At 34.2% G+C, this 19,594-nt stretch overlaps 1 protein-coding gene across 13 annotated transcripts in view; it reads left to right on the forward strand.

Moving 5' to 3' along the window:
- Positions 1-19,594, forward strand: part of didum (dilute class unconventional myosin) — a 323,000-nt gene that overhangs the window by 110,337 nt on the left and 193,069 nt on the right. For 3 of the 13 annotated variants that reach the window (XM_067098117.1, XM_067098123.1, XM_067098111.1), the window contains exons 2-8: positions 1,169-1,291; positions 4,859-5,027; positions 6,275-6,419; positions 6,733-6,892; positions 8,431-8,574; positions 9,388-9,469; positions 14,769-14,846. In XM_067098117.1, coding sequence (XP_066954218.1) covers positions 1,169-1,291; positions 4,859-5,027; positions 6,275-6,419; positions 6,733-6,892; positions 8,431-8,574; positions 9,388-9,469; positions 14,769-14,846 — 901 coding nt within the window. Of the gene's footprint in view, positions 1-1,168; positions 1,292-3,183; positions 3,196-4,858; positions 5,028-6,274; positions 6,420-6,732; positions 6,893-8,430; positions 8,575-9,387; positions 9,470-14,768; positions 14,847-19,594 lie in introns of all 13 variants that reach the window. The other 10 variants (XM_067098119.1, XM_067098113.1, XM_067098116.1 and 7 more) reach the window with 5 other exon arrangements.

Below are 19,594 nucleotides of genomic sequence, written 5' to 3' on the forward strand. Positions count from 1 at the left end.
TAAGCAAGAGCTCTTATTTCATTGCTTCTATGAATTTTTTTATGCAAATGGGCGATCTTTTCATATGTAAGCTCCAGAAGTATGGCGTCATATTAAATATTTTGTATAAATTCTGTGACATTATTATTAAGATTTAATATTTTGTGTAAATTCTGTAACATTATTATAAAGATTTAACTTTTTCTGGAGCTACACAACATAGATTTGTTACCACTGAGAAGGTGGGTATGGTTATGGTTTGGGCTTTTTTCCTGTTTGTTTGTCTAATGTTAATAGCACTACACAGTTATGTGGGTATTTTTCTTTTATGAAAGTTTTGTCAGAGCTCGCTGTGCGAGTGGCAAGGAATTATTACGTTTTGGAAAAGATTGGAAGGTCATGTTTGACCTTTCATGGGGTCAGAGGTCAAATAGAAATTTAACCTTAACCTTAACTTTAGAGTTTTATCAGATAGGCTTTGTTAATAGCCATACAGCTTTCATTGATAAAGCCTATGTACAAAACGAGGTTAAGGTTATATTTTGAGGTCTAAGGTCAAATTCAGATTTAACATTGGCCATAACTTGTAAAGTATATGAGGTAGACTTCATGTTTGGCAGTCATACCTCTTTTAATGTTCAGAGTAATGGCAAGATCAGGTCATACTTCAGGGTCGAAGGTCACATTGGAATTTAGCCTAGCCAATCATACACTGTTGATTGAGTCGATATGAAAAGTGAGGTCGGGGTCAAGTCTGCTCAGTTGTCAGATTTAATAGGATTTAACTTTGGCCACAATTTTTGAACTGTAATCCACCACTAATGCTGATGTCCAGAGTGAAGTCAAGGACAAGGTGATCCCTTGAGGTCAGAGGTGGATAGCATTCAAGTGGTTTTTTCTTGAAAGTACTGTAACAAGATTTCACACTGAACTGACAGTGCATACACCTAGGATAAAAATATTTTGCATTTGAATTTATGTTTGCTCGTTGTTTAAGATGCTTTCTTTGGATTTCACATGGGACTCCAAAAACCATTTTACTGGACTTTTTTTTTATGGTGAATTAAAAAGAAACTGTCTGTCAACTTTAAAGTTCATGTCTTTCCTAGCGAATTCACAAGGTTCATCCAAATATTCAAAGACCTTTTTTTCCTGAAATTCATGATTTTCTTTGTCTTCAAATTGACAGGGCGCCCGTGTTTGGATCCCCGACCCTGAGCAGGTGTGGCGATTCGCCGAGCTCACAAAGGACTACAAGGACAATGTTGTTGCTGTCATCTATGAGGACGCACAGGTAATTAATTCATCTACTGTATTTGGATTTCTTTTCTTTTTTTTTTTTGCTATTTCCTCTAGAACAATGCTGGTTTTTATAGAAAAATTAGTTGGTCCTCTAGATCACAAAGTTCCTTGCTTGCACTGGTGTTTTTAGCCACAAGACTTTGATGTTTGTAGTTTATGGTGAAAACTTTAAGATAGAGATGTTAGGTTCTTACATTTAAGGTCTAGTGAAGGATATTTAAAGTTAGTATTTGTATATGGTGTTAGTAAAGATTTTCAAAGTGTATGCACTATATACAGTATTTAGTATTGCTAAGAACGTATAAAGTTGGTCTTCAGTGTTAACAATGAAATTCATAGGGTTGGGAGATTGAAGCTAATTCTTTGCTCTTCAGTATGTAGGTCTAAACTTATTTTTTTTTTTTTTAGGTCTACAAAGGTATTCTTGGAGCTTGAGGTTTCATGCTCTGTTCTTGTCATGGAAGTTGAATTTAAATTTTCAGTGTTGAGACTATGTAGTAATGAGAAGCCCAAGACCTTCATCTTCAGAGATGAATTGGTTTCACTGTAATGTTTTTACCATTGGAAAAAATTTTTGAACTGAATTTTAGGTTAGTTAAATATTAATATTCAAGTCTCATGAGAACGAGAGAGTCTTTAGGTGCGTTGAAATATGTAACAGTTTCTTAGTTATAGATGAAAGTTATTGATATTCAGTTTTTGAACATTCATTTTGGAAGCTGTTGAATCCATCCATAGGTTTTTAGGAGGCATATTTTTTCCTTTTAATGAAAGCTACCTATTTGAATTACTTTTATCTATTGGAGACCAAGTTATAAGAAATTTACTCTCATTACAAATATAAACTTTTTTCTTTTACAATAAAACTTACAGGTTTGGAGACATGCGAGTGTCGTTATTTGTAAATAAATGTACTGGTTTGAAAACTTTAGGCTCACTCTGACTGACATCTATAAGTCTGAGTCATTGAAAGTTCCGTAACGAAAGTGAACTTGAGGGGCCAAAGGAACCAGGAACCTAGGTGTGGTTTCATGAAAATGAGTATGTGAAGTAATTGTTTCATGAGTATTAAACAATCTCTCTCTCTCTCTCTCTCTCTCTCTCTCTCTCTCTCTCTCTCTCTCTCTCTCTCTCTCTCTCTCTCTCTCTCTAACACACAGTAGTTTTTTAGGTCTGTCTATCAATTGATGCCTCAGTGTCAGAGTATTTTGGTTAACATAACAGTAGGGAAACATGGATTATCTTATGGTGAATTGTAGGGTTTTAAATTAGTATTTTGTTCTATGCACTGATGTCGTGAAAATATATGGGATCTTTTAGTGGTTGTTGGATGGAAGATTTGATAATCATAGAGATAGAGTGAGTTATGACTTGTGAAATAATATCTGATTTTAGGCATGTCAGTATAAAGTGTTCCAGTTGATTTTAATGTTTAAGATTTATATTATTATATTCAGTTAGGAAATAGAATTTTTCTTAAGTGTAAATAGCTTGTAACAATATTGTGTCATTCAGCTTTTTTCTTGTTGCTGTGTTTAGTAAGTGCTAGTTTTGTAATTGATGCTTATGAATTTAACAAAGCTTTATTTCTCAGTAAAACACTTGACATTTTCTAAAGGTTGATCCTTTTAAAATATACTGAATTTCTTTTGCAGTTTATAAACACATGGCTAAAGTTCTAATGCTTTCTTCCCTAACCTTCATTGAAAGCTAATTTTAGATGTTTATAATAGTTATGTATTTTTTCTCATTTGAAATAACCAAGTATACTTCATACCTTTTCTGGCCTGGTTTGTACTTCACCCTGTAATAGCTCCTTCTTATTTTCCATCATCCTTTGAAAATAATGTGTGATTGTGTGAACACTCGTCATCTGCCACTCTGTCCACTTGGCTCAACTAGGGGATCCAACGTGTAAGTATCAGCAACTCTTGTAAGTGAAGGTGGGGCATCTTCATTGCCAACACTCAGTACTGTAACAGATGGGAATAATTCAAAATTGCTTTGCAACTCATTCATGGGTCCAAAATTTCAAATTTGTGTCTTAATTGCTCAAGTAAAAATCTGTTTAATATCCAACCTGGTTCTTGCTTTAGAAGGATGGGGTGTAATAATGATAGTCTGTTGCAGAACATCTTAGCAGGTAACTGATTTGTCTTGTAGGTAAATAAGTAAAATTTAATGATTTTATTATAATTTGTTAGTCTTTCATTGTACATTATTACAAATATTGTGAGACAAAAATTCCAGAAACTTCTTAAGAAAGTTTTGCAAATTAATTCATACCTACCTGCTATTTTGATGTCTACTAATGTACCAAAGTGGGGTTGTTGTTGACCACCAAGAAGCATTTGGAAAGGGGTATATTAAAACTGCTACTCTGTCAGTAAGAGGAAAAAATTATTTTGTCAATAAGAGGAGAAAATTATTGAGGAAATTATTCTTTGACATCGCGAGTTCAGAATTATAGTATACTGTAGTATTGTATTTCTTACTGTGTTTCTCAGAGATTTTATGATAGGTTAGATGTTGGGGGTATGCTGTAGTTTTGTGTGTGACTTGATTTTTGTGAAGTTTTTCTGACTTTGCTAGTGAATTTTCATGAACGTAGTAAAGCTGATTATACAGTACGTATCTCATGCGTATTTTTTTAGGTATTATTTAGGGGATATAATTTTATGATGATGATTTACCAGTATGCATGTGATACTCTGGTGTTCCTTGGTTGTATAGGCAGGACAAATGGCTACCTATCAGTAAAGGCCTGGGAATAACAAGCTCACTTACATTACTCCAGACAAGTCTGTCATTCATTGAACATCATTTCTAATTTAGAAGGTTGGAAAAAAAGTGTTGTGCATCTTCCATGTAGTAATCAGGGCCTTGCCATCACCAAGTGCATTGGAATTGGCATATTAGTAATTTAAATTGTATTCGTTTATGTCTTCTACATTCCGTAGGCTGCTCATGCTTGGATAAACTTCCTATTATTAACTTTGAATGAGTTGCTTTCCAATGGTTTTTTGTTTGCTTGTTTGTAAGAGGTGGTTAATGAAGAAGCTTTGTCTTCCAGTGATGTGTATGAGTTGGAATTTACTTGAGCATATTTGATTTTATTTCAAGACATGAGAAAACTTAAGTTTAAGATTGCTAAATTGATATTTTTGTAGTGATGTAGTGAGGCGTTTTAACTGACTTTACTGTATTCTGTTTGATTTTATAATGTATAGTTTCAAGTTGAATTACTATTGTGCCTGTGTTTAGATGGTTAATATCTGCCTCTCCCTAGAAGTGCAAAAATACTCATTGGAATTTTCAAACTTGTCCTTTTTTTAAATGAAAATTCAGGCTTGAATGTGATCATCTGGACAAATTGTTTTGTAGGTAAATTGTTTAAAGATATCTCAAATATTTTTTATTTGTTAATGATTAATATGTCTTTAGTTTGTATGCTTATCAAGAAATAAAATGATAGGATTACAGCCTAATATCAGAGTGGTTTAGTTTGACGTAGATAAAGAGTGTAAGCTTTTAAATCCCATATATGGAGACATAATTATTTGGTGAATATTCACAGACTGAAGAGTTTAAGGTCAAAAGTGATGAAGATCTACCTCCATTGCGAAATCCTGACATCTTACTTGGCGAGAATGATCTAACGTCACTTTCATACCTTCATGAGCCAGCTGTCCTTTACAATCTTCAAGTACGATTCTGCAATCACAATGCCATCTACACGTATTGTGGTATGTATCTATACCTTGCTTATAACAAGATTTGGGGGTTTTTGGTCTTGGAATATCATGTACTGTACAGTATATAAATCAAGTATTTTGTTTTAAGAAAATACAAGGTTCATAGTTCCTGTGTTTAACTCATTTGAAATTAGGGGCTGAGCTGTGAAAAAGAATTTGAAATAAGAGATGATAGGCACCTTTGATAGAGCTTTGTCCCAAAATTACAATCAGCTTGATCATCAGTACTTAACCAAAATATGTGATGTATAATTTTCATGCTTGCTTCAACAAAAACTGAAAGTTATCAATTTTCTTATAAAACGAGTGTGACTTACCTGAGTTGTGATATTTTAAGATTAACACTGGAAAGATGCTTTGAATTATATATTATAAAATTTATATTTTAAGTACAGTATATAAGTATCATCTGACACACACACAGTCATAAAGTCTGCCTTAACACTGGAAAGACGCTTTGAATTATATATTATATTAAAATTTATATTTTAAGTACACTATATAAGTATCAGCTGACACACACACACAGTCATAAAGTCTGCCTTGGGTGTAGCACCATTTCTTCCTACAAGTATGGTTCTTGTAGGGAACCCTATTTTTTCCAAGCAAAGAGAGGAATGGGAGCAAGGACTCTGAAACTTTTGTGTATCATCAGTAGTTGATTTTTACTATTGTCCTAGACCAACTTGGTCAACAAGGCAATGTTTCACGAAGTAGACCCATGTAGGTAGATGAGAATCTTTTAATGGTTGTTTTGTAATAAGTTTCCAAGTCTCATGAAGTTGATTTTGAAACATTCTTTAATCAGTCAATGCTTAAACAATCCAGTTTCTTCTATTTTGTAATATAGGTAGCTAGGATTTTCTATGCATAGTTTATTGAAGTTAGAGGGAAGCCCCAATATCCTTACTTTTATCAAACAACTGTGTACTTTTTCTTATAAATGTGGTTTTTAGGAGAATTAAATACATTAAGGAACTACAACAATACTGTGTAGATTTAAGATCAGATTTTCTGGAAATTGATTTGACTTGCTATGTGGAGACCATATCATCAAAATGAAATATTTCATATTTATGCCAAATTAATTTTGAGATTCATCAGGATATGAGTTGTTATTTTTTTATGTCCTCTATAGAAGTAAGTCCTTTCAGTTTGTTGCAAAGCACGTTCTTTGTAAATGTTCTGGATTTTCATTGGATTTCTAAGCAATTCTTACTTTGGCTTTGTTTAATTAGGAATTGTGCTTGTGGCCATCAACCCCTATGATGAACTTCCCATCTATGGTCCAGATACAATATCTGCTTATAGGGGTCACAACATGGGTGATCTTGACCCACACATCTTTGCAGTGGCTGAGGAAGCATTCACCCAGATGGAAAGGTAGGTACCTTTACATACAGTTTTGCTTTGTTACAGTCTGCAAACAGTCCATGGAAGTTTAAGCAAACTGTGCCTGAATTTTTTTGCTTACATTCTTATGTCTGTGCTGAATGTCAGTGTTACAGAAATACTAAAATAATGCTATTAATTATAAGTAATCTTAGGTAGTATAAGCATGTATAGAGCATTATATATAAAAATAACAATGCTTTGCTGTATTTACATTTACAGTGAAATTTGGTCATTAAATAATTAGCTTACTTTAAATAGCATAAAACTTAGAAAACTTAATTACTGCACTGTATTTGTACAGGGAGAACAAGGACCAAAGCATTATTGTCTCAGGAGAATCAGGTGCTGGAAAAACAGTCTCGGCAAAATATGCCATGAGATATTTTGCTAGTGTTGGGGGGGCAGCAGATTCAGAAACTCACGTAGAGAAGAAAATCCTAGCATCTAATCCTATCATGGAGGTGAGTTGTTGATCTGATTTACTTTAGGAAATTTAGCCCATTCATGTGTTTTGCCAATGAATAATAATTTGTCTTCATTTAGGTTATATGCTTTTATTACCTCACAAAAAAATAATGATGTATACCCTGTAATTTTGGTGTCTTGTGATTGAAATAAGAAAGGCAATAAAAAAATAGTAACAATTATTGTCGTTTTAAATTTTAAATATGTGGGTGGAAGTTAGTTCTAATCTTAAATTATTAAGGATGTCTTTAATTCGGGCAGACATAAACTAGCCACCAAAGAGAGAGAGACTAGATAAGTCCAGTTTCTTATTATAGACTTAATTTAGGTAAAACCATAAATCTTCTATGTTCGAATAAGCTGTCAGCCTGAGGCTTTATGCATTGTGGGTATAGCTAGACAACCTTTAAAGGAGTGAAAGGGTGCTCTAGAGGCTCATTTTAATTATGGCACGTAAAACTTTTGGGCAGCTGGTTTAATTTTCATTCAACAAATTACATGAAGCTGAAGTAAATGATGAAATATGTTGAATCCATGTATACCTTGACATTTATGGGATTGAAGCTTTTAATACAGTACTAACCTAACCTGTAACTACTGTAACCAGGCAGAATATAGCAACTCCTGGCAGTATTTTGCTGTCATCTGAAAAATCCATTATCACTAATAAATAGCCTGCTGTATGCAGTAGTTATTGCAAATTAAAACGGAATGATTCCACTGCTGGATTATAACTTTGTTTGCCCTTTGGTATTTGATTAGTAATCAATGTAACCCACTTACAGAATGCAGATTAACGCTGACATATGTTTATGAGAATGTCCAATTCCAAGCGTTAATATTTTCAGCTTATCTAATAAGTACCCTGTTGGAGGCTACTGCTCTGCACGTTGTGGAGAGTATTGAAGATTCTTAATGGGAACCATTAGGCATTCAGTTGCTCGTGTTACTGTACATTATTTTTTCATCATCCTTTCTATTTTGGTCTCTTTCCACCTAGCTATTCAACTTCTTTGACTTTACTTGCTCCAATTTTTGGTTCTTAGTAAAGAATAAATCCTTATGGCAAGCTGTCAGAGAGTCTCACACTATGATGTGATGGTCTTTTTAAATTACTTTATAATAAATAAATAAATGAATTTCCGTTTGTTTTATTAAGAGCAAACTCTTTTGACCACTCTAGAGAGTTTATAGCGTAGGCATGTTGACTCACTGGTCTGTAAAACTATTTAATAGTGATGGTAATTTTCATATATTCATTACATTCATAAATGATAAAACAAACCATGTGATCATAAGATGTGTTTCAGGCAGTAACACTCAAACGTTGGGTCTGTATCTGATCTCCATAGCTCTTTGGTAGTTCTTGTGTAAAGGATCTCAGGCTGCAAGTAACACTGTTATATTGAATCATTGGTTTTATCAGTATAAATTGCTTCAAAAGGTTGAATGACTCGTGTGCCAAATGTTTGCCAGGGGCTCTTAAAATTCAGTATTAGTTATTGTTTTTTCTCATAAGGATTCTGTTTTTCAGGCTATTGGCAATGCTAAAACAACTAGAAATGACAATAGTTCAAGATTTGGGAAATATATTGAATTGGACTTTACTCAAAGTTATGCCATTATGGGTGCAAACATGCGTACTTACCTTTTGGAGAAGTCAAGAGTGGTCTTCCAGGTACAGTATAAATCTTGTAATATTGGGTAGAAAAATTTTCTCTTAAGTTGGTCTCTGCAAGTAATTTGAATTAATAGTCAGTCAGAAGAAAATAGAGTACATAATCCATAGCCATGAAAGATTTGATTATACAAGTCATTTGAAGTTAGAAATATAATAGAAATACTGTATTGAAAATTTCTCCTTTTATTTTAATTCAGAATTTTAGTGTGTTTTAAGAGATATACAGGCAGTCCCCGGTTTATGGCAGCGGTTCCGTCCCCTGCGGCAGTCTGTAAACCGAAAATGGCCTTAACCCGAAGCATCATTATTACAATAATTGGAATAAATAGCACTAACAGCGACGTTAACGGTGCCGTAAGTGGCGCCATAAGTCCGGGTAACAGCGCTGTAAATCCACTTACAGTGTTGAAAAATTAGGGTTAATGACACCGTGAGGCAAACACCTTAAGTCCAGAACGACATAACTCGGGGACTGCCTGTATAAGTTTATGTAATATTTTCAAAGTACTGTATTGTCTATAATCATAGCATCGAGTACTGTACACAAGAAGAGTGGATAATAAATAATTTTCATAATTTGATAATTCTCCCTTGAAGTATTAGGGATATGATAGTTCTGTCATTTATAGATTACAGAGTTTATAAAGAACTTTATTCTTGGAAAGAAAAGTTTTGGAGATGTTTAGTTATACTGGCTCAAGTTTTGTATTATTAGATGTAGCTTTGAATTGTTAATTGTTATATACCATTAGTCTACCAGTATAAATCTTCAAGAATTTATATTCTTTCTTCCTTTTCACCTTGCTACAGGCACCAGATGAGAGAAATTATCACATTTTTTATCAGTTGTGTGCTGTTGCTTCAGAGGAAAAATTAAAACACCTTAGATTAGGTAAGATTCACTCAGGCTAACAGTTTATCTGTTGGGACATGTTAATACTTGCCAAATTATGTTAACCTTCAAGCATTAATACCTTAAACCTGTACTTTCCACTCTTAAGTATTTTTCATCTCAATAACCTACACATCCTATTGTACTGTATTTAATTGGATTTCCTTGTATTTCTTGTTTTCATCATTAGTCAGTTACACAGCTTGTTACAGTTGCTTCTGTTATGGTGAACAGTTACATATTAGCGTTTTGGTGATACTGTGAATGATAATTAAATTTGCAAAATCCTTTTACCCTTCTCATTTTTATCATCATAGTTGCAACTTACATATTAGTAACTGTTTTGTTACTTTTCTCAATGCCATTTCAGTTGTTCTACTGATAATGTGAATTTACTTGGTAACTCTTAATAATATTTTTTGCAGATTTATTTTGGAGTTGTCCTAGGTATTTGAAAAATGTATCGATAATTGTAAAAGAGGTGGATTTACAATATTACCTTTATTATTTACTGGAATTTTTATTATTTCTCTGTATATACTGCACTTTTCTAAAGTTAAACAGTATATGTTGGTTGATCTGGTGATGTGAAGATCTTTTCTTGCCTTTTTTGGTCTTGACTATCCTCTGCTACCTACTTTTAAGCCAGTTTTGTTGGAGGAACTGGAGAAGTTGATGATTCTCTTAGCATATAAAATGTTATAGTTGCCAATTCCGTCATTAGGATAGTCTGGAAAAATTAGCTTAGGGAAGGATTTGCTGTAGGCTATGATTCTCCAGATTGAGGAAGAGAGAGAAGACTTAGTCTTGGCCAAGGGGTTAGTGCCTCTTGTGTAGGTACTATGAGAGTGGGACATGATGACCTTGCAATACAGTAGTAGGGCTCTCCTTGACAGGATGCCTGTAAAAGGCTGAAAAGTTTTCTTGGTTGGATGGTCCTGTTGTTGTGTTTTTTATATATATAGTAGTGCTATCTGTCTTGATAATCAGTCTTGATTTTGTGACTAGTTACTTCCTTATCTGCATTAGATTGTAGGGGTGCAAAACCTGTTCCTCAAAGATTGTGTAGGTGTGTGTGTGTGTTTTTATGGACAGCATGTAGTTGTGCAAAAAGAAAGCTGTTCATGTTGGAAAGATTTAATTTAGATACAGTTCATGTAAATAATGTAGATAATGAACATGTTGAAGAAGTGCTTTTTAACTTTTGAAGACATCTGTTGACTTTTGATGAATTACTGGCTTTTGTCATAAGTAGGTGTAAATGTGTGATGTTTTTACATGGTTACCACAGCATTTGACACAAAAGGTTGCATGTAATAGTTGTTTGTACTGTATTAAAGTAAAATGGTAATATTCCACACCAACTCTTGTAATTTGGTGCTGAAGGAGACTACTGAATTAAAAAGCAGTATTGGTCAGATGTGAATTTGCCGGGCATGAAAATGGTCTTAATCCTATGGGGATGGTTCTCTGGTAATAATTAGTGATTGGTTAGCACCTTTCTCATGTGGTCCAGGTAACTGATTATGAAGGGTGATGGTCCTTTGCCATAATCCCGACAACTGTCTAATAAATGTTTGGCTCGGAATAATCTGCAGGTCTGGTTCTTCAGGGTGTCTTGTTGGAAGTCTTGGTCATTGACATTCGTAACAGGTTTCCTAATACTATTGAATATCAGGAAACTTACTGTAATAACAACCACATTTCATGAGGAGGATATCACTGATTAAAACTCCCCCCCAGTGAGACACCCTGAGAAACCAGACATACAGATTACCCCAAGCCAACCACCTGTAAGGGCATTATCGAGATTATGGCAAAGGACCATCACCTTCATAATAAGCTAATGGGTTTGCATGGGAGAAGCACCAGCCGTCAGCAACAAGTGCCAGAAAACTGTCCCCATAGAATTCAAACCACTTTCACATGTGACACCTCATAAACATGACCAGAATTTGGTTTTTCATTCAGTACATCTCTTGACTTTCATTGAGACCATGCTGTGTTGAACTACACAGCAACATTAACAGTCATATTTTACAGTTACTCTCTCTATACATAATTGTATAGTTATATTAGTAAATGGAAAACATTCCCAAATGTGCCTATACCCTCCCTTTTGTGAAATGAGAACTGTATAGGATATACTGTATAGGATAATTACAGTATCACATAATCTTTCTTGTACAGAAAAAGGAATTACAGTGTTGGAAAATTAAAAAAACTTTATTATAAATTAAATGGCTGATGCACCATAGTTTTTATTTTATTAATAATAATATAATAATAATAATAATAATAATAATAATAATAATAATAATAATAATAATAATAATAATAATAATACAGCCTGCAGGGGTGGGGGTTGGGTGTACAGTTGACAGATTGGTTAGTGAGCTGAATTTAGATTGGTCGCGGATTGATGATGAAATCGGTCCCGGAGGCCTTGCTACCTTTTAGCCCTAATCGGTGTTGTTGGATGGGGCTGCTCCTCCTCCTGGTGCAGGTTGATTTCTTAAATTTGTCCTTAAGATGGTTGGGAGAAATTTGTCCTTAAGATGGTTGGGAGAAATTTGTCTTTAAGATGGTTGGGAGAAATTTGTCCTTAAGATGGTTGGGAGAAATTCAGTTTCTTTCACCTTGTTAATACTTGGTTTTTTCCCATATATGGAGTGCCTCGAGAAGCCATAGGTGTCAGCTGTCTGTTGCCTGGTCTATAATTTTTGTGCTCTCTACAAGCTCTTCTCGTTCGAGTCTTTTGTTATGTTTTTGTGCATAATGGTTGAAGATGGCCCTTTCTTGGAGGTGATAGGAGAGATGCTTGGAGAGTTTGGTAGTGAGGAGGGCAGGGGATCTTATTGAAGACACTTTCCTCAATACCATAGGTATATAGATAACAGCTTTGTAAGAGTGGACAGTGAAGAAGATCTAGAACTATTAAGGACAACTTTTGAAGAATGTTCCGTGGAGTGCAAATGCAGTATTGACAGTGCCCTCCCCTTCCTGGATGTTAAGGTACAGGCAGTCCCCGGTTATGGGCAGGGGTTCTGTTCCGACAGCGTGATGATAAGCAAAAATTGCTGGTAACTGCCGCTTATCGGCGCCAATAACTGGGTATCAGCGTTGATAACCAGAGATCGGCATCTCTGTTAGGCATGTATCAGCGCCAATACCTGATTATCGGCACCGATGAGCAGAAATTAGTGATTTCTGGTGCTGAAAATTGCCAATTTTCATCGCTAGACAAGAGCTGTAAAACCGGATCGCTGATAACCGGGGACTGCCTGTACAGCACATTCCAACACATTGTACCACCACGGTATATAAAAAGCCTACAAACCCGGGTCTATGCCTTAGTGGGTCCAGTAAATGCCCAGACAGGTATAAAAAGTCTGTGGGGGATCCTTCGTCCGTCGCTCCCTAATGCAGTGGATCACTGGAGAGAAACAATGGAGGAGATTGAAAGGTCCACACAAATGCTCAGAAACAACAATTTCTCCAGTCACATGGTAGAACAACAAACCCAAATTTCTATAAATAACTGACACCAAGAAAGTATGACGGACACCAATAACGGCCAAAGTGGGTCCATAAAACTTTAATATAGAAATTACATGCATCAAAAATATGACTCCCCTACTGCTGAAGGGGATAAGATTAATTTGGTAATTTATTATAAAAACGTGAAAATGAGCCAATTACTGCTTAAAATCAACTTGGCGCCTCCAGAAATGTCTTTGAAGAGAAGTATTGTCATCTACGAATTTACATGCCAAGTGGAAGGATGCCACCACTCTTATATCGGAATGACCACTGCCAAACTCTACAAGCTTCTCCTGTCACCTCCAAGAAGGGGCCATCTTCAACCATTATGCACAAAAACATAACAAAAGACTCGAAAGAGAAGAGCTTGTAAAAAGCACAAAAATTATAGACCAGGCAACAGACCGCTGACACCTACAGCTTCTCGAGGCACTCCATATATTGGAAAAAACCAAGCATTAACATGGTGAAAAAAATTAAATTTCTCCCAACCATTAACATGGTGAGAAAAAATTAAAGAGAGAGAGAACCAGAGAGAGAGAGAATTTTAAGAAATCAGCCTGCATGAGAGAGAGAGAGAGCACTGGATGCTGGTGGCATATCACTTGGATGATCTATAATACCGGCCACACCAGCAGGGGTGCCTGAGCCAACACCTACCCCATCCAACAACACTGATTAGCCCTAGAAGGTTGCAACTCCTCCAGGACCGATTTCATCATCAACCTGCGACCAATCTAAATCAAGCTCACTAACCAATCTGTCAACTGTACACCCAACACCCACCCTCACCCGCTATATATATACCGTGTAATCTGCATGTCAATAATAATAATAATAATAATAATAATAATAATAATAATAATAATAATAGTAGTAGTAGTAGTAGTACAGTAATAGTAGTAATTATGATATCATCACGTTGTGTCACTTTATTATTAACATTTAAGACTTTAAGACCTTGAGTTTTCATATTGTGGTTTTGGGTTGGTTAGTCAAGGTCATGAAAAATGAGAGAGAGAGAGAGAGAGAGAGAGAGAGAGAGAGAGAGAGAGAGAGAGAGAGAGAGAGAGAGAGAGAGAGAGAGAGAGAGAGCTTTTACTTAATCTCAAAAGAGAGAGAGCCTTAACTGTGAGAGAGATTATCTCTGAGAGAGAGAGTCCTTAGAGAGAGAGGAGCTCTGTTATTAATAGAGGTATAAAGAAGTAGGGTAAATGAACAAAAGTGAACAGTATACTGGAATTAATAAATTTATCAGTAAAGCATGATAAATTTATGAGCTTGTGGTCTCCGAAGGGGCAAATAGAAAAATGATTTCTTGTGTACTTACTATATAGCAGATGAAGGTTTATGAGCAAGTGGAGATTTTTTTAATGCAAATTCTCTTATGTATTATTTTAACCTTTTGGTTCCTATTCTTTCACTGGTATTTACACAGAACAGTGAGAGAGAAGGGAAGGTTGTGTTTGTATGTTCCTACATGTAATTATTACTGTAGTTTTAGTTATGTATAGTTCTATGTGCTAGGGACTGAAAACAATATTTTTGTTTATCTAGTTAACTTACCATTAAAGAGTTGTAATTTCCTTTGCATTATGGGTTCAATGGCCATGGAGTATTTGAACAAGGATTTTCTGATTTTGGCATTATTATTGTTGGCTATGATTCAAATTTGAATTCAGTCTTCACTAAGGCTTTATTATATGAATTTAGTATAGTGATTGTGTTGATGATATCCAGTGCTCCTCTTCTCTAGGAGCTCCAGAAACTTTCCACTACTTGAACCAAGGACGTCAGGCCGTTCCACAAGTGACACCCAGGAAGAAACGCAAGGGTGTGGTTCAGTGAGCGATGAGTGTGTGTGTGTGATGATGCAGCTATTGCAAAAAAAAAAAATAAAAAAAAATAATGGAAATGAGCTTTGCTTTTCTAGCATGACACATTTTGGTTATCTGTGAGAGGATTTCACAGATGACTTCAGTTGAAAGTTTCCTCTCTGCTGTGATGAAGCTTCCTTTGAAGAAACTATTACCACTTGCTTGTTTTATGTCTTGTAATTAGTAGAAGGAAATATTGCATAATCTGTTGCAGGTCATATGCTTGTTAATTGTCTCATTAAACTTGCCATAATTTTTATTATTGCTGTAGTAACCCCTTGGGGATGTTATTGGATAAATTTTATCAGTGAAGCTTTTTAATAATTGCAAATCTTTATAGAAGCTAAATTTATAAAGAGGTTGGGAGATTTAGCTAAGTAAACTATTCAAGGGTCAAGTAAACAAGCTGGTGGCCATGTAATATTAGATAGATGAGTTTACAGTACCATATATACTTAAGTATGTTTAACCCTGTAATGTATTACCCTATATTTTTGTTATGTAGATGGTTAGTTGTGTCGGTATGTCATAATACAAACAATTTTAATTTTTGATTCAGGCTAAATAGTGAAATAGTAGGAGAATATAGAGCATACTGAAGTGTGTAGAATTCTCATTTACATAAGCTGTCATAATCAAAGTATTTCAGGAATTGTATGAAAAAGGATCACTTAAGATTACTGCCTTGTACATACATAATTGTTTCATATTATTAACTGCGTGATTTCTATGTCAGATACAGTAAGCTTACTTAAGGTTCATTGAATAACAGTTACAGTACAGTCAGTAAACACTAGGATATTCAAAGACAGCAAAAATTTAATAAAAGTGATATTTTGTTTTCAAAGAAAACAGAGGCATTTGGTATGCAAATACATCAGAACATCCTTAGAATTTCTTATTGCTTTACTTAATTTTACCATAAAATCAAAACCATCTATGCTTTTTTCCTTGGTAATTCTAACCTTTGCAAAAATATATTAGGGTTTAGATTCTCAATACTTTGTCCCATCTGGTGAAATTGCCATCTCCAAGGTTCATATCTTCTAAAACCACCTCTACTCTATGCCTTTCCAAATCTCCTGTCTTAACATGGATACTGTATTATGCTTAATAGAAATTTAATTATATCGCAAAATCAATGTCAAAATACACTTTCAGTAATGAGACACGAGCAGCATTCCTTTTAATAATATTTGCAATTATTTTCAATATACAGTACAGAATAGTATATGAAAATTTAACATCAGTGATTCTTTAATTTTTGAAAGTCCATGATGTTTCAGTATTGTGCTGAATGCTGTACAGTATTCATACTGCATATTCTTCAGTTTGTTTTACTGTAGTTTTAACAATTTACTGGAAAGTAATTTTCATCATATAACTTTCAAGAACTTTTGTGGGTAAAATTTAAAGATTGTGGAAAACCATTTTGTTTGTAGTAGTGTCTTGAGCACACAAATCTTAAGTTAAAAATAAGATTTTGTGATCTAGGTATTTAACCCTTAAACGCCGACTGGACGTATCATACGTCGACTAAAATTGTCTGTTGGGTGCCGAGTGGACGTACCGTACGTCGACTACAAAAAATTTCAACCTTCGGTCAACTTTGACTCGACCGAAATGGTCGAAAAACGCAATTGTAAGCTAAAACTCGTACATTTTAGTAATATTCAGTCATTTACCTTCATTTTGCAACAAATTGGAAGTCTCTAGCACAATATTTCGATTTATGGTGAATTTTTGAAAAAACTTTCCTTACGCCGCCAGCTGTAACTCGGCCGAAAATTTCAGAAATTCTTTCGTCATTTTGTCGTAAGTTTTGCACTGTTTTATATTAGCCGTTACATAAAGTTTTATTTATGAAAATGTGCACAATTTCATGTAAAATACAGCAACATACAACCCATGGTTGTAGCTTTTATCAGTTTGGAAATATTTTCATATAAACCACAATAACTACCAAAATTTCAACCTTCGGTCAACTTTGACTCGACCGAAATGATCAAAAAACGCAATTGTAAGCTAAAACTCTTACATTCTAGTAATATTCAATCATTTACCTTCATTTTGCAACAAATTGGAAGTCTCTAGCACAATATTTCGATTTATGGTGAATTTTTGAAAAAACTTTTTCCTTATGTCCGCGCCAGAAATTCTTTCGTCACGTTGTCGTAATGTTTGCACCGTTTTATATTAGTCGTTACATAAAGTTTTATATGTGGAAATGTGCGCAATTTCATGTAGAATACAACAGAAAATAACTCATGGTTGTAGCTTTTATCAGTTTTGAAATATTTTCATATAAATCACGATAACTGCCAAAATATCAACCTTCGGTCAAATTTAACTCAACCGAAATGGTAAAAAACGGAATTATAAGTTAAAACTCTTACATTCTAGTAATATTCAATCAATTAGCTTCAATTTTCAACAAACTGGAAGTCTCTAGCACAATATTTCGATTTATGGTGAATTTCTGAAAAAAAAAAATTTTTTCCTTACGTCTGTGCGCGGTAACTCGGCCGAACATCTCAGAAATTCTTTCGTCACGTTGTTGTAATGTTTGCATCGTTTTACATTAGTCGTTACATAAACTTTTATATATGAAAATGTGCGCAATTTCATGTAGAATACAACAGAAAATAGCTCATGGTTGTAGCTTTTATCAGTTTTGAAATATTTTCACATAAATCACGATAACTGCCAAAATTTCAACCTTCGGTCAACTTTAACTCGACCGAAATGGTTGAAAAACGCAATTGTAAGCTAAAACTCTTACATTCTAGTAATATTCAATTGTTTACCTTCATTTTGCAATAAATTGGAAGTCTCTAGCACAATATTTCGATTTATGGTGAATTTTTGAAAAAAAACATTTTCCTTATGTCCGTGCGGTAACTCGGACGAACATCTCAGAAATTCTTTCATCACTTGTAATGTTTGCACTGTTTTATATTAGTCGTTACATAAAGTTTTATATGTGGAAATGTGCGCAATTTCATGTAGAATACAACAGAAAATAACTCATGGTTGTAGCTTTTATCAGTTTTGAAATATTTTCATATAAATCACGATAAATAGAAAAAATTCTACTTTCGGTCAACTTTAACTCGACCGAAATGGTCGAAAACTGCAATTGTAAGGTAAAACACTTACAGTCTAGTAATATTCAATCAATTAGCTTCATTTTTCAACAAACTGGAAGTCTCTAGCACAATATTTCGATGTATGGTGAATTTTTGAAAAACATTTTTTATGTCCGCATTTAATTCATGCATCATTTTGTGATATTTTCTCTGTGTTGCTTTGATTGTTTTACAATTTGTTATATACCAAAATCATTGCAATTTAGTGTACAATACAAAGAAAAAAAAATAACCCGTTAGCTTTAACCGTTTTGCTCACAGCGCGATTTGTATAAAATTATATATGAAATATTTTTTTGCGCTGTCATATATTTCAATATTTATATATGATAATGATATTTTTTTTAATTTCTGATGATTGCATACTAAACTTCAGGCAATGACAAAAAAAGGAGCCAAAAATGAACTCTTAATCTTAAAAACTAAGTGTGCTGTGATTTTTTGAAAAAAACTTTTTTTCCGCTTTGGCGCTAACTCCCGAACGCCGCCGGCATACAGGAGACGTTTTTGTAAATAGAGGCTCGGCATTTAAGGGTTAACATAAAGTAATAGAGGATCCTTCTTTATTATTTCTTTCTGTTCAAGATTGGTCATTGCCATTCATTTTATAACTTACAATTAGGCAAGGAGGCTTCAGGTTTGAGAAAGATTTGTTCAAGAATATGATTAGAGCAAAATATATACTGAAGCATTCACAGTAGCTACACTAGTATGTTTTGTAGAGGAAACATTTTCTTTAAAATTTACTATTTGAGTATATATGGTATTCTTAGTGCAACATAATTTAGTCAAATTTTACTGTCCTTCTGCTAATTACTATACAGGATCTGGAAATAAAAATCCAGTACTCTGGCTTACAAATTGCTGCAATAACACAAGCACAGTTTGAGAGTTTTTATGTCTTGTATACATATGTAGCTAAACAAATCTGTTTGTATCTTTCTTTCTATTTTCTAAAGCATTTCATGTTTTCTTATCATTGCTTTCTCTAAAAAAAGCACTTTTATATACATTTTATCAGCTTTACTACACTTTGAAGAAAGGTTTCTTGGTATCATGATTCTGATGCCGTCTGCAAGTGGAACCTTTATTGGAGATAAATTGGTCTGTGTTGTACTGTAGTGTATATGTTCCAGTAGGGCCATAGCCCCAAAAGTTTTCACATTTCTAGTTCTTTCAGATACACATAATGTGCAGTATTGGTTTACCATTCCTTGGACACATGGTGCACACATACTTTACTCTCAGAATTGTTTGTTATGCATTTGTATTGTTTCTGGGACCTAGAATTTCAGGATATGTCTGGGTTTCATGGTTTAAAATTCTCTTCAGACCAAAGAGAAGAGCCAATTACTAGTTTAATAATGAGTTAAATGCAACTAGAATAGTAATGTAAGAAATGAAAGCATTTCTATATTCATTAGAAAAAACTCTAGACAGAGACACTTGCTTGATATTTAGCATTGTATCTAAATATAGTAAACTGTAGATGTGCAGAAAATGCAGTGTAATGTACAGCAGTTGTCTAAGCTTTTGAAAATGCAATTTTCTTTGAA

The sequence above is a fragment of the Macrobrachium rosenbergii genome, chromosome 54 (genome assembly GCF_040412425.1).
Source record: "Macrobrachium rosenbergii isolate ZJJX-2024 chromosome 54, ASM4041242v1, whole genome shotgun sequence".
NCBI lineage: Eukaryota > Metazoa > Arthropoda > Malacostraca > Decapoda > Palaemonidae > Macrobrachium > Macrobrachium rosenbergii.